This window comes from Ylistrum balloti, unplaced genomic scaffold (genome assembly GCF_031769215.1).
Source record: "Ylistrum balloti isolate Yb309-2 unplaced genomic scaffold, AGI_CSIRO_Ybal_v1 Utg369686, whole genome shotgun sequence".
Taxonomy (NCBI): Eukaryota; Metazoa; Mollusca; class Bivalvia; order Pectinida; family Pectinidae; genus Ylistrum; species Ylistrum balloti.
Genome location: NW_026781924.1, coordinates 117,624 through 130,812, shown reverse-complemented (window position 1 = coordinate 130,812; position 13,189 = coordinate 117,624). Strand labels below are relative to the sequence as shown.

Genomic DNA, 13,189 nt, shown 5'->3' with positions numbered 1-13,189 from the left:
GTTTAGTTTTTTTTAATAATTTTTGAAATTAGATATAATGTAGTGTAATTTTTGCACTAAACTAAAGTTTAATTTTATTTATGTATGGACGGAGGCTATTGACTATGAAGGACATCTAATCAGTAGTGTCCTATGACAAATCTATGATGGCCAAACTGTGTATTTATAACCAAAACATGTGTTCTCATCACCGACATTCCATCCCAGCTTAGCCTTGGAATAAAACAAAGTCCACAAGGAGAAAAAGTTTTTTTCTTCTGATCTGAAAGTTGGTTTAAAATGCATTCAATATTTCAGTGTCTTCTGTCAAGTTTTGTTTGTTAAATCTGAAACGGGAGAGACAGCTGCCGGTCATATAACAGAAGGATCTCGTTTTTTATACATGATTTTTTTTCCCTGATAGAAATGATATAAACGATTAAGGTTTCCTTTTACAAGTCTGTTTGTGCTTGGTCTCTATATATTGATTTACGAAAGAGTAATTTGGCTCTGGGTGGTTGCATAATAAATTGCTAATTGGTCACAGGTGGAGAAAGTGTTGTATGGATCATATTGTCTAGATCATGTATACTCTTGAGGCTAGTACACAGTTGTACAGGCCTTACAAGCTTTAAACACACATAAATATAAAACTTACTTATGTTAGATTTCTCAAATTCTGACACTTCAGTCAATAGAATGAAATTTAAAAGTGCATTGCTTGGATTTAAAATAATCGTCAGTGATTCGAATGTTTGAAAAAACAATATTTTAAACAAATTCTAAAGAGATAAGATTTTGAATACACTTGTGAAGTTAAGGTAGGGATAATCCTAGACTCCACTCGCTCAGTGTAACATATCATTACCTCAGTTACCTGGAGTGTAGGAGGGGCCGGGTATTACTGACGGAGAAAGTGAAACGGGAGAAATTATGGAAGCTATTTTCCCTTTAATAAATGGATTAGATTCTTCTTTAGGAGTGCTACCGGAGCTGGTAATTGCTTGTTAATTTATGAAGGTTGAATAGAAAAGGAAAGCAGAGTAGACAAGTGTAATGATATACAATTTTCTCATGTATCCCAAATAATTTCTTCAATTACACCTAGACATTTATAAAAAAAGTGCCAGAAAAAAAAAGATAAAACACCTATTTTATGTCATTGTAGCTCTCATCCCAATGTGATATTAACCTAGAATTCAGAATGGTGTTTGTCAATTCATTTTAGAAAAGCGGTTTTATTTTTATCAATTTTATTTTGAGATGTGAATTGGTTTGAATAGTGAATAGAATTTGAGTCGGTGGTGATTCCAAGCTCTGATATATTATTGAAAGTCTGAATGATGATCAGGGAGGTCATGAAAAGAAAGCGAAAATTAAACTGATTTACCTTATCTATCAATGTAAAAATTCTAATTCATTCAAATTTTTTTTGTGGAGAAATAAATCAACTTTTTTTCATAATCTGAAATGTAAGAGAGATGAAAATAAAATTTAAATCGGTTTCTCTAAATATATATCTTTAGGCGATATTAAAACCATACATCAATTAAGTCATGTAAAAATGTATTTAATTCAAAATGATTTTAAGTCAGGTGTTTTACAATATGTAGTCTGGTATGAAAATTAAATTTATTTTCCTTTGCTGTGAATACTAATGCCTTGTTAAGCGTTAAAGAGAATGTCATCAATTCATAAACTTTGAAAGACGAATGACATGTTTAATAAAATAAGCAGATTTATTTTGTATGGTAACAGACTGTCTAGCTGTCGTCTATACTCAACAACTGCCTGTTTATCTCCGTAAATGGGATGAAAAAAAAAAGTTTATGAGAAAAATTTGTTGATTTAAAGTGAATTATCTGTGTGAGTGCGCTTCCTGCAACTTCACCACAGGTAGCCTGTATGTTTCATTCATAAGTTCTAATGACAAATTTGTTTAAAAGTTTCACTCCACTTGAAGTAACGTTTTTTAAAAGAGGTCTGATTTGGAGGTCAGTGTTGTAGAATCGTGTTCGCAGTATAACACACATTTTCTGCCATTTCCCAAGATGTATAGCCCATATCTCAGCAGATAGCCTTGATAAGAACGATAGGTTAATTTGATACTTTTTTTCCTTGTAATAAACTATTTTGTTTCCTGTACATACTCTTAGATAGGCACATGTCATAAGAAGCCTTGGGGCCTCTATCTCGTCTACAGAAACACATAGTGTAAGAATTATCCGGTCAAGATAAACGTTTCAGTAGATTTGGTTGAAATAATCATTTTTGACATTTCGATTCAAGCTCCCATGATCTTCCTCAGTACTTTTATACACCTTGTTTATGTCACAATGTTTGATAAGTAAAAGGAAAATGTCAGCTTTTTAATATACAAAAATTTATTGCGATATTTTTGGATGATATTTTGATAGATGGATATTTTCGACTCAATAACTCATGTGGACAAAAAACAGGATGAATTTTTTTCAACAGGAAAAATAAAAAGGAGAAGAAAAAAACTGTTTATTGTGATAATGATTTGATGTATCATGGTTCCTGACATCCAGTTCACACACTTAAATTGGGTGATTTTTTGTTGTCTTACATCCATACAGGAAACTTACACATCGGTTAGTAAGACTTGATTTATAACTTAGGTCTTCTCTGAGTAGAACTATCATAATTACAGGATGTGCCTCCCACTACAGATCAAAAGTTGATTTAGGGATGTGCCGAGGCTAAAACCAGTCCTGTGGAGAGAAAGCCTTAAATGTAAACATTTTAACTCATAGAAGATTTACATTACGAAAATGAAACGAAAGGTCCTTGGATTCCAAGAGGAAGAACCTAATCTGAGATAATACAGTGAGAGAAATTGAAATAATTCCTTTCATTTTCTAGTCCGTAGTTTAATCATTACATAGACAGAATATTAACTTTTAATGGGACGAAAGTATTAGCTTTTTACGGTAGAAGATGCTTGACTATCTGGTAAACAAGTGTTATGTTGTTCTACATGAATCAATGTTAAAGGTATGGATTACCAACTGAACGGGAGATACCATTATTTCAGGAATTATCCATAAGATACATACCTTTTTATCTGTGCTTCATTTTCCTAGCATTCCACGAAACATATCTTTGTAGAATGTGAAGTGTCATGTAGTATTGAGTTTTTTTTGGTGTTTTTTGTTCAAGATCATCAAACAGTTGTTTTATTTCCAAACTTTAACAATTTTTTTTTCTAATTTTAACTCAGTGACATACTCAAGTACATTGATTTGATATCCAAATTTTGCTATTTTTTAACACCTGAAGAAACGAGTTAACTCCCTTGATTAATTCATCAATAATTACATGAACGATTTTGTTTGTATTTACAACATTTTCCCAATTATTAACACCTGTACAGACCAGTTAACTCCCTTGATTAATTCTTCAATAATTACATGTATGATTTTTTTTGTATTTTCAGATCTTCAGTAACAACACAGTTTACCAATACATAGACAACAGTGACGTGACAAAGAGTAGCTGGATGCATTACATCAATTTTGCATATTCATCCGTGCAACAGAACCTAATTGCCTGTCAAATCGACTTCAACATCTACTTTTACACCATAAAGCCGATCCCTCCTAATACAGAACTGATGGTCTGGTACTGCCGGGAATATGCTGACCGCATCAACTGCCCAATCACTGGCGAGGAGATGCTTCAGTCATGGCGTAAGTTTCAGTTGTTCTCAGCTAATTTTAGCTTTCTCTCAGTTTACTTTATTTGTTTTGATCAGAATCTTTAAATTCCTGATCTGACCAGCATCATTTAAGTGGTAGTAGAGATTATGTTTTGTAATAAACATTTGATGGACATACACAATTTTCCATCATTTTTGTTGGCCTGATAATTCTTGGAAAATGAAAGCTCACAAAAAGATTGACACTCACAGTATGTTATAGCTCTAGTAGAAGGACAAAAAAAATTTTTGTTTTTTTTGTTTTTTTGTTTTTTTTGTTTTTGTGGTTCTTAATTTTGGAGTTTAAGAAAAACTAGAAATAGAAAGCATGTGATTTTTGTAAAAAAAAAAATCATGAGACAACTATGGTATCCTCGGTTAGATATTAAAATTTTCAAAAATAGGAAAAAATCAAACACATTGAAAATAATAAGCATTACATTATTCAGAAAACTTTCTGTTGATAACAGTCATGATAATATTTTCTTCACTGATAATTCTTGTGAAATAAGGAAACTAGAATAACATGTTTATAGTAGATGAAATTTGTGTGAAATTGGAATCTTAAAGCACATTATGTTTTTGGCTTCATGCATATCATATAACAACAACAACTTACCAGTAACTGTTTCTTGAACTACGCCTGTAAGCTAACTTCAGACTTAATTTGAAATTGAGATGACAGTGTACTTCAAAGTGATTAGGAGGAATGATACAGCTATTGCGATAGCCCCTAGTCATCATAGTGGCAGAATGAAGATATTCACATTTTTACTTCTTTTCATCAAAGAGAGTTTTTCCTAATCTTATATTATGTTTTGGCTAATAAAGTAAAGTTTTGGAGTATCACCCAGGTAATTACTGTTGTAAATGCCACAGGTGTTTTTATTGAACAAGACTTGGGTGTCTTTGATAAATTAACTGAAGAGAAATTCCTTTGACAACGGTCGTGAGCCTTTGGTGTACCTGATTCTCAGTACCATATCCTTCAGCCATATCAGCCTGTGCAGCTTCAGCATACGACCATGCAATTTTATTGTCACTGGTCCTATTCATTAAATTCATCAGTTAATTAACAAAGTGATGAAAACAAGTCATTTTGAGCTTCATTTTTGTTGATGATATACTGGTATTTTCTATGTGATTTATAAATAGGCGTTTCATCAGTTTTATTTTTATGCAAAAAAATATTTGCAATTTTTTTTTATTTATTATATTTTTTTTGCATTAGTATGAAAACAATGTCAACACCTCGGAGGAAGTATTATATTTAAAAGTGTGAAAAATTGTTTGAATTATGAAATTCATAGTTGTGTGGATGTATTCATAGGATAACTTCCTAGTTCCTGCTTTTCTTTTTAAAAAGCTGGTATGTTTGAGGAAAATAAAACAACATTCTTTTGTTACTCTATATAGCCATAGTGGCCGACAGCAGAGCTAATTATAGGTGATGTAAGACGACACACACTTTGAAAATAAATGTTTTAAAAGTAAATCCCAGTTATTCAATTTTATAACCAGGTTGTGTCAGTTTTCGTGAAGACTGGGGTAATTCAGACTTTGTCAGTAGCCCCTTTTAATTTACATTTATAATTTAAAGTGACATTCGCAGTAAAAATCTGCTATTATCTAGTATTATATTTCCTTTAAAGCAATTCAATATCTAAGTTTGTAAACATGAACGTTTTTAATAATTGAATTTAATTTTTGTCCGCCACTTATGTCAAAATGTGGCCATTAGAATTACACTGTCTCTGGTCGCAGTATATGATATCTAGATCTTGTGAAAGGAATGAGAACTTTCGTTCTGGAATAGAATCAAACATCTTCATAATAATGCTTTTAAAAAACACTAGGTATTCCGTGTGATGACGGATGGCGGTTTCATGTACAAATTGTGTTGAGTAGTAATTTAATGATCAATGGGCACACGCCTATTGTCTTGTGACCGGTGGAAATCGAAACTGGTCAATGGCATGGACGCAGAGAACAAAACCCTAATCCAGATGGCTGCTGGGTGTATTAAGTCAATAAAAGTCCCATTAATTTGCATGCAACTTTTTAAATGCTAATACAGGAGTAGATTAAGGTGACTGGTACCGGGCCTGTCATAGAACATCCCAGGCCATAAACAAAGTTGAAATTACAACCCCAAGTGACTTTTTAAGACATTTCATTCAAGGTTTTTATAGGGAGATTTGCCTGGTGAATTTTTATCATTGTTTACACCTACAAATTTTGAAGATGAAATTAACATTTGGCCCTCCTGTGGACTAACACTCTCTGGGAGTCTATGATAAGTTAGATTTAAATGACATGACAGTTTTATGACAATTTTAACTTATATCTGTATTTTTGAATTCTACTGTTATGGAAATTTATCTTTGAGAATGTAGCTGTTGTAAAGACAGGACATCAAGCTTTCAACACGTTTCATTTCCAGTTCAATGCTTTACTGTTCTTTCAATGGTTGCCACAGTTTAACATAAAAACTCCTCTAAATTGTAAATTTAGATTAAAATTTCAAGATCTCTTATTTAAAGATTTTCATCTTGGAGTACTGGTGTCCTTCCTTGTTCACTTTACTTGTAAAAGCATTTCATTTAAATATGCTAATTAAAACATTTTATTTGAACCAAGTGTCCATTTGGCGTGCAGACAATTTATCTATTTAGTTATTCTTCTGTGAAAGATAAATTAATTGAGATTAGATAGTAATTATTTCAAAAAGTCTCAGGTTTTATCCACATAGTAGCCTTCTTTTTTTCCCAATTTTAAATATAAATTCTTTCTGATGATTTAGTGTCTTTCTAACTCCCATTAGAATATTCAAGAACCGTAGATTGAGCTTAAAGGCAGGTCCTGTTCATACAGAATACTTTTGAATTAGTCTGTTCTACATACACACAAAACAATTTCCAGGAACAAATCCTCCACTTTATTCTGTAATATAATATTCTCTGTTTTAAACTTAAAAGCAATTTTTTTCTGGCTTTTGTAAATTTATTGAGCTGGGTGGTATTTCAACTCTGTTCAATTGGTTTATTGAATTTTTCCTTTATTTTTGAAAAAAAAAAAATGAAAATTGAAATTGAAGAAAAAAACCCATTTGTGATCAGTTTTGTAATGCTGTTGTATTTTGTATCATTACAGGAAGACAAATGCTTGAACGTCATCTTCCTTTCCCAAAGAGTTTTCTCCCGATCTGCCCGCCTAACCCAGGCAGTCTGTTCAAGGAAGACAGGAGTCCTTCCCGTCCCAAGACACCACCACATGAAGAGGACTCACTGAAGGATGACAGCTGTGAAAATGGGGAGTGTATTCGGGAGGATGGCTATGCTATTGATTACAGCCTCCACAAGCGGGATGGCAGCCCTACAAGTGATGACCAGGAGGTTTACCATAGCGACCGGAACAAGTCGGGGCACAGTGACAGCCTTTCTGTGTCTGCAGGATCCATACTCTCACCACTTAAAGTTCCCAAACATGAGCCTCTCAAGGAGCCCAGTCATCCATTGGAGCCCCTGTCACTACAAATGCCACCAAGCTCTGTTGACTTACATCTGGGATCAATCAAAATGGCTCATAGCACGCCCAAGAAAAGTTCTGGAATTATTGAGAATTTGCTCCTGAAGAAAATGAAAGAAAATGGTGAAGAAATTACTGAGAAAATACTCAAAGGAAATTCTCTAGCATTTGACTTTAAACCTCCCATGGACATCAAACCTCCAGTGTTACCTACCCTTCCTGCACATTCTATTCATCCTGCTCATCCAGTTCATCCTGGTCATCCAGCACATCTTGCTCATGAACAGAAACCCAAATCAGAGGAATTGTCCAAGGATCGGCCAGCTTCAGACCAATTCAGTCCATTTAATCCGTTCTTCTACTCCAAATTTTTCCCTCCAAGTCCAATAATGGACAAATCACCAATGTCTCCATTCATGAACAGACCAGATGAACAATACTCAAAGCTGGTGTCGGGAAGCAAGATGGGATCAAACTCCGGACCGCCACTGTACTTCCCTACCCCAACTCTTCCAGGCATGTATCCAATGAATCCTATGAACCCAATGAATTCAATGTATCCTTTCAATCCTTACCAAAGTCTGGCTTGGCAAATGTATCCACCTCAGTTCCATCCGATGGGAAATCAGCAACAGGTGTCGCCACCATTTCCACATCCTCCACAAGCTCCTCCCCATCCTGATCAGGTCCTCAACCTCACCAAACCAAAGGCAGATAGCTCATCTGCCAGAGGTCATAGGTCACTACCATACCCATTGAGGAAACGGGATGGGAAGATGCACTATGAGTGTAATGTGTGTTTCAAGACATTTGGACAGTTATCCAACCTCAAAGTGCATTTACGTACACATACAGGCGAGCGTCCATTCGTTTGTCAAACCTGTGGCAAAGGATTCACCCAGCTGGCTCATTTACAGAAGCATCACCTTGTTCACACCGGAGAAAAGCCACATGAATGCCAAGTTTGTGGCAAGCGGTTCAGTTCCACGAGCAACCTCAAAACCCACATGCGGCTCCACAGTGGGGAGAAGCCATTTCACTGTAAACTCTGTCCGGCCAAATTTACTCAGTTTGTGCATCTGAAGCTTCACAAAAGACTTCACACAAATGAACGTCCATATGAGTGTCCGCAGTGCAACAGGAAGTACATTAGTGCTAGTGGATTGAAGACACACTGGAAGACGGGCAACTGTATTCCTCCTGGGATCAACCTTGACTATAATGCTCTTCTTGAAAATACACATCAAGGAGCCTTGGATCAGGACCGACATGAGCTGAATGGGGAAAGTTTGTCTCGGGACAACATGGAATACCATGACAACGAACAATTGAGTATGAGCGGTGAACTTAATGATAACAGTGATATTGATGCTCAAAAGAGCATGCCTAGTGACACGTCGGAGGTGATGTACCGCCGCCTTCACAGTGTCAGTAGCAGTATGATTGGCAGCGAGGAGGATGAAGAGGAGATGATGATGAGAGAAGAGGAAGAAATGCTACAAATGAAGGAAACTTTCTCCCCACAAAACTCTGACATTGATAATGACCAAGACATGTCCAGACCATATGTGAAATCACTAGACTATAGTGCCTCGTCACCTCCTAAATCAGACAGTCCCAGCCCCCAGAGCTCGCTTAGTCCCACAGGGGTCACAATCAGCCCCCCACGGGTTTCACACAGCATTGAAGCCATTACTGCATAAATTGGTCCAGTGATTAAGTGTTAATTTGTTATTGTCATAAATTGTTTTTATTGTGTCAAATATTTATGAAAAAAGAAAACGATCAAATTGACAGTCCCAGGCCTAATCAAATATATACTGGGGTACGCTTGTTGAGTTGTAGTCAGTGTTAAGTATTTTGCAAAAAGTGTTGACAAGAATGAGTGTTGCATTGAATGTTAGCGAGACATGCATGATATTTAAATATGATATTTATTTAATTAATCATAAATGATTAATATGCCAAATTATGTATTCAGTGTTCTGTTTTAAGAAATGTTTTGTTTTGATGGGTACCAATCAAGGTGTCTACTGTGATTTAATCAGAGGTGACATAACCAATATTATACAGAGCTTTTTCGTAGCTGTTTGGGGTTACTCTATTTTGTTTCCAAATCGAGCTGGTAATTGACTTTGAGGACACTTTGTCCTTGCTATGCTCTCACTCTGCCAGGATGCATTTATTTGATTTAAAAGTCAACATTGTATCTGATTATCCTTAAATCAATTCTCAATGTTTGAACTTTATTTTCTCTCTGTATAATATTATTGCATTTAAAATCATTTTCAATTTCTTCTTAATTTTTTGCCATGTTCTTTATCAACTTCATGTATCATCTTTTAATTCATGTAAAATCTGTTATGTAACCACGATGGATAAACAGTGATGGATTTTTCGTATTTCTTTATTTAAGTATCGTTAATTTATTATTTTGAGGAGACAATTTAATATTTATGGTGAATTTTGTAAATGTGTGAAAAAAGCTACAATTTTTTTTTAAGTACATTATGTTTAATTTGAAATTTTAATATAATGATATTTTCAGGTTGAATTTTTTTAACAGTTTTTCTTTTTGCAGTGCCATAACTAACACTTTGAAGTTTGACCAAATCAGTATTTGGTGTGTCTTAATCTGAACTTGTTCATATTTATTGTCAAATATCAGCATAGCCAATGTTTAATGTATATTCAAAAACAAGTATTCAATCTAATTGTATAGTTTCCTTTATAGCAAGGTTTAATTGCAACTCCAGAGAAAGTTTCTAATTAGAAAGATAAAAATTAATCAAATCAGAATTTATAAAGAAAACTATTGCTAAATTTGTTTTTCTATTGAAAAAAAAACATAAGATAAGCTATTTATTGTACCATAATGAATAAAAGGAGTGCATAACTATAGAAAATTATTTGCTATAAAGGATAATTGTTCAAGATCAAATATCCGTCCGCTTTACTCTAGTATTTTTGTTTAATTTAGATCGTCACTTAATCTCTGAGCAAATTACATGTACAAATATCTTGAACCACTCAGAGAAAGAAGTATAGTGTTTGGCGTGTTGGAATTGGTCTGCTGATATTTTTACAGTTGGAACAGATGTTTCTATTCTTATTGAAAGGATTTTCTCATACGATACAAAAAGGATCTACTGAAATTTATCTTACCATGGAGATAATACAGCTTCACACACAAAAAATGAATGAATTATTTTTGAAATATCTAATTTCAAAACGATTTAATTTATAAGTAAAAAAGAGCATTTGTATATTAAATTTACCGAGATAGTCACTTGAGATTTGTATCTAGTCTTACTGTCCTGGTTAAAATCCTTGTTGCCAGTATTTTATCATCCTATAGAAACCATTCAACTACATGCATGGAATATAGTATAATTATGTTAGACATTTTACACAATGACGTCAGGTTTTTCATCATTAAGAATAATACTTTGATGTATGAAAAATAATTAATAATCACATGAGTAGTTACGCAGTACATCAGTCAGTCTGTATCATAATTTAGATAGTAAATATACTTCCTTACAATGCAATTGAAGATTTTATAATCTCTAAACATACTCATTTGTATAAGACAGCCTTGATTTTTATCATTAAAAGAAATGGAATTAAGAATCACTTTTAAACCATTCATATACTGTCCTTACTATCCTTACTATATGAATCAAAATCACTTTTTTTTTTCCTAATATTTATGATAAAACACCAGGTACAAAGTATAAAGTGTAGGTGTTGTAATTTGTGAGACAAGAATTGGAGCTATAATCAGAGGTATCAGTGATTTTTGTTATGAAAGATCAATGAAACATCACAGGTCATGTTTAGAATATTGCAGTAATTCAACCAGGGCAGTGTGTGCGTACCCAGCTATTCCGCCTCACTTGGGTACGAAGAAAAGCACTTTTATTTCTAGTGCATTATGATCACAATCTAAATGGAGAGACAAGAAAGCCGCTAATTGTTCAGAGACTATGAACTCGGACAGATACATTTGCAATAACTCTGTAATATTTACTCAAATCCGTGCTTCATTAATCAGCATTGCTGTAAATCCACAGAAAACGCTGTTATTTCAAAAGAGTGAAATGTAATCTGGGTCAAATTTCAGACCACTTTCGGTCCCTGATGTGTATAAGATTTCCAGGTAACTCCCTAATGTCGCGTATGAAATACACTTTTCCAATATTGGAAATACGAATTAGTGAAAACCTTTTATCGGTAATTGTTTTAAACTGTGGTGACACCATTAGTGGCTGAATGGTAGGCTGACAATCACAGCGATCCGTACACTTGTACAAACCTCTTTAATAATGATTTACCTCACTTCTCTTATGACTATGTTAACAGGTAAAAATGGAAATTGAAAAGAAATTCTGGTTGTGTTCTCTATTCATCACGTTAACTCCTATTGGTGTTTAATAAGTGATGATTGCGTTTTCCGATACAGGAGCTTTTGTCAGAGTCTGACAATTGCTTGATAACATTCATTGTGAAAGTTGCCTACTTTTTTAAGCAGAATCGGTATTTTTTTTTAAAAAAGGACTGCTTTGCCATACAGAGATTTTGTCAGTTTGTGCAATTTAGAATTTTATTTATGACAATACATCCGGAGAGAAATGAAAGGGATATTAGAGGTGTGTTGTATTAAGAGTACAATGATAAACACCAACAAATCACAGATACTGACACCAACGGTGATTAAACGTAATAAATCCACTTAGGCTTTCAAAGTCCATCAAATCATTCATTAACATAGAAAAAAATCCTAGTAATAATGATATTTTTCAGTATTGGTTTCCCAACCCCTGTATGTAACATTTGAATCATCCGGATCAATATACCGACTATACTATTGTTGTTTTGAAGGGTTAAAAGGTCCTAGTCCCATTCTGCACTTACATGAACGTTTTCAAACTGAAATGCTTTATTTTCTTTCATTCACATGTTGAACAGTTTCACAAGAATTTATTAGATTATTTTTTTTATTTCTTTTTTTTTTATATTTGTTTGAGCACATTGTTAACAGAACACAAATGTAACGTGCACCTTATTTCATTGTTTCAGTTAATCCTGGGAAATCACTCAAGGATTTTATGACTTGTTGTCTTAAACAGAATATTTTTCCTTATTTTTTAAATGAATTTATATTTTTTCTTTTAAGTCAAAACATTTTTTAACTTCTCCTTGAAAATCAAAATTGAATTAAAATGTTATATGAGTGTCCATTTTAATTGAGATTATGATAGAAATCAAATATATTTTCATTTAAGTGGGCTAAGTGAAAACTCATGATTGATCATATTTCATAGGAAATTGAAACCAGAAGATTTGTTACTTCAAACTATCATAAGATTGTCATTGCTTCTAAACTTGCAATATTCTAATTTCATTAGACATATGTATATTGATTTTTGTGTTCCTAAGTGATATATATGACCACTTCTACTTGATATATATGGAAGAGTTCATTTATGTCGTTTATGGGGATGTACAGCTTATCACAAACTGGGACCAGTGACATGAAAATTCAGGGTAATCAACCTGTCCATCCACATAAGGCATCTTAGACTCTTCTAAATGAATGAAGGCAGGGCCTATCTTGTAAATATGGAGATGGCAGGAATGAAATGTTGTTGTGTGTAAACACATGATTTTGTAACTATGGTTATGATAGTAAAACAATAATAGAGAAAAAGTTTGTAATCAAAATACAGAATTACCATGTAACTTAGCTGGAGGCCTTTTCTGGCTTTTGTTCCACCATAAGTAGATGTACAAATACAAGTTGTATTTAACTTATAGGAAATAAACAAAATACTGAGTAATAAAAAACATAAAATGAAAACAATTTGTGTCTGTTGTTGTTGATTGTTTACTCTACTTATTTCTGCTATTAAACGCCATTTTACTGCCTGAATATTACAGACAGTATCTGCATGGATA

At 33.6% G+C, this 13,189-nt stretch overlaps 1 protein-coding gene across 1 annotated transcript in view; it reads left to right on the top strand.

Moving 5' to 3' along the window:
- The window catches only part of LOC132565004 (PR domain zinc finger protein 1-like), a 50,463-nt gene extending 41,532 nt beyond the window's left edge, over positions 1-8,931 (top strand). Inside the window, exons 4-5 of the mRNA XM_060229612.1 lie at positions 3,440-3,692; positions 6,854-8,931. Of these exons, the coding sequence (XP_060085595.1) occupies positions 3,440-3,692; positions 6,854-8,931 (2,331 nt within the window). The remainder of the gene's footprint in view (positions 1-3,439; positions 3,693-6,853) is intronic.
- The last annotated feature ends 4,258 nt before the right edge of the window (positions 8,932-13,189 follow it).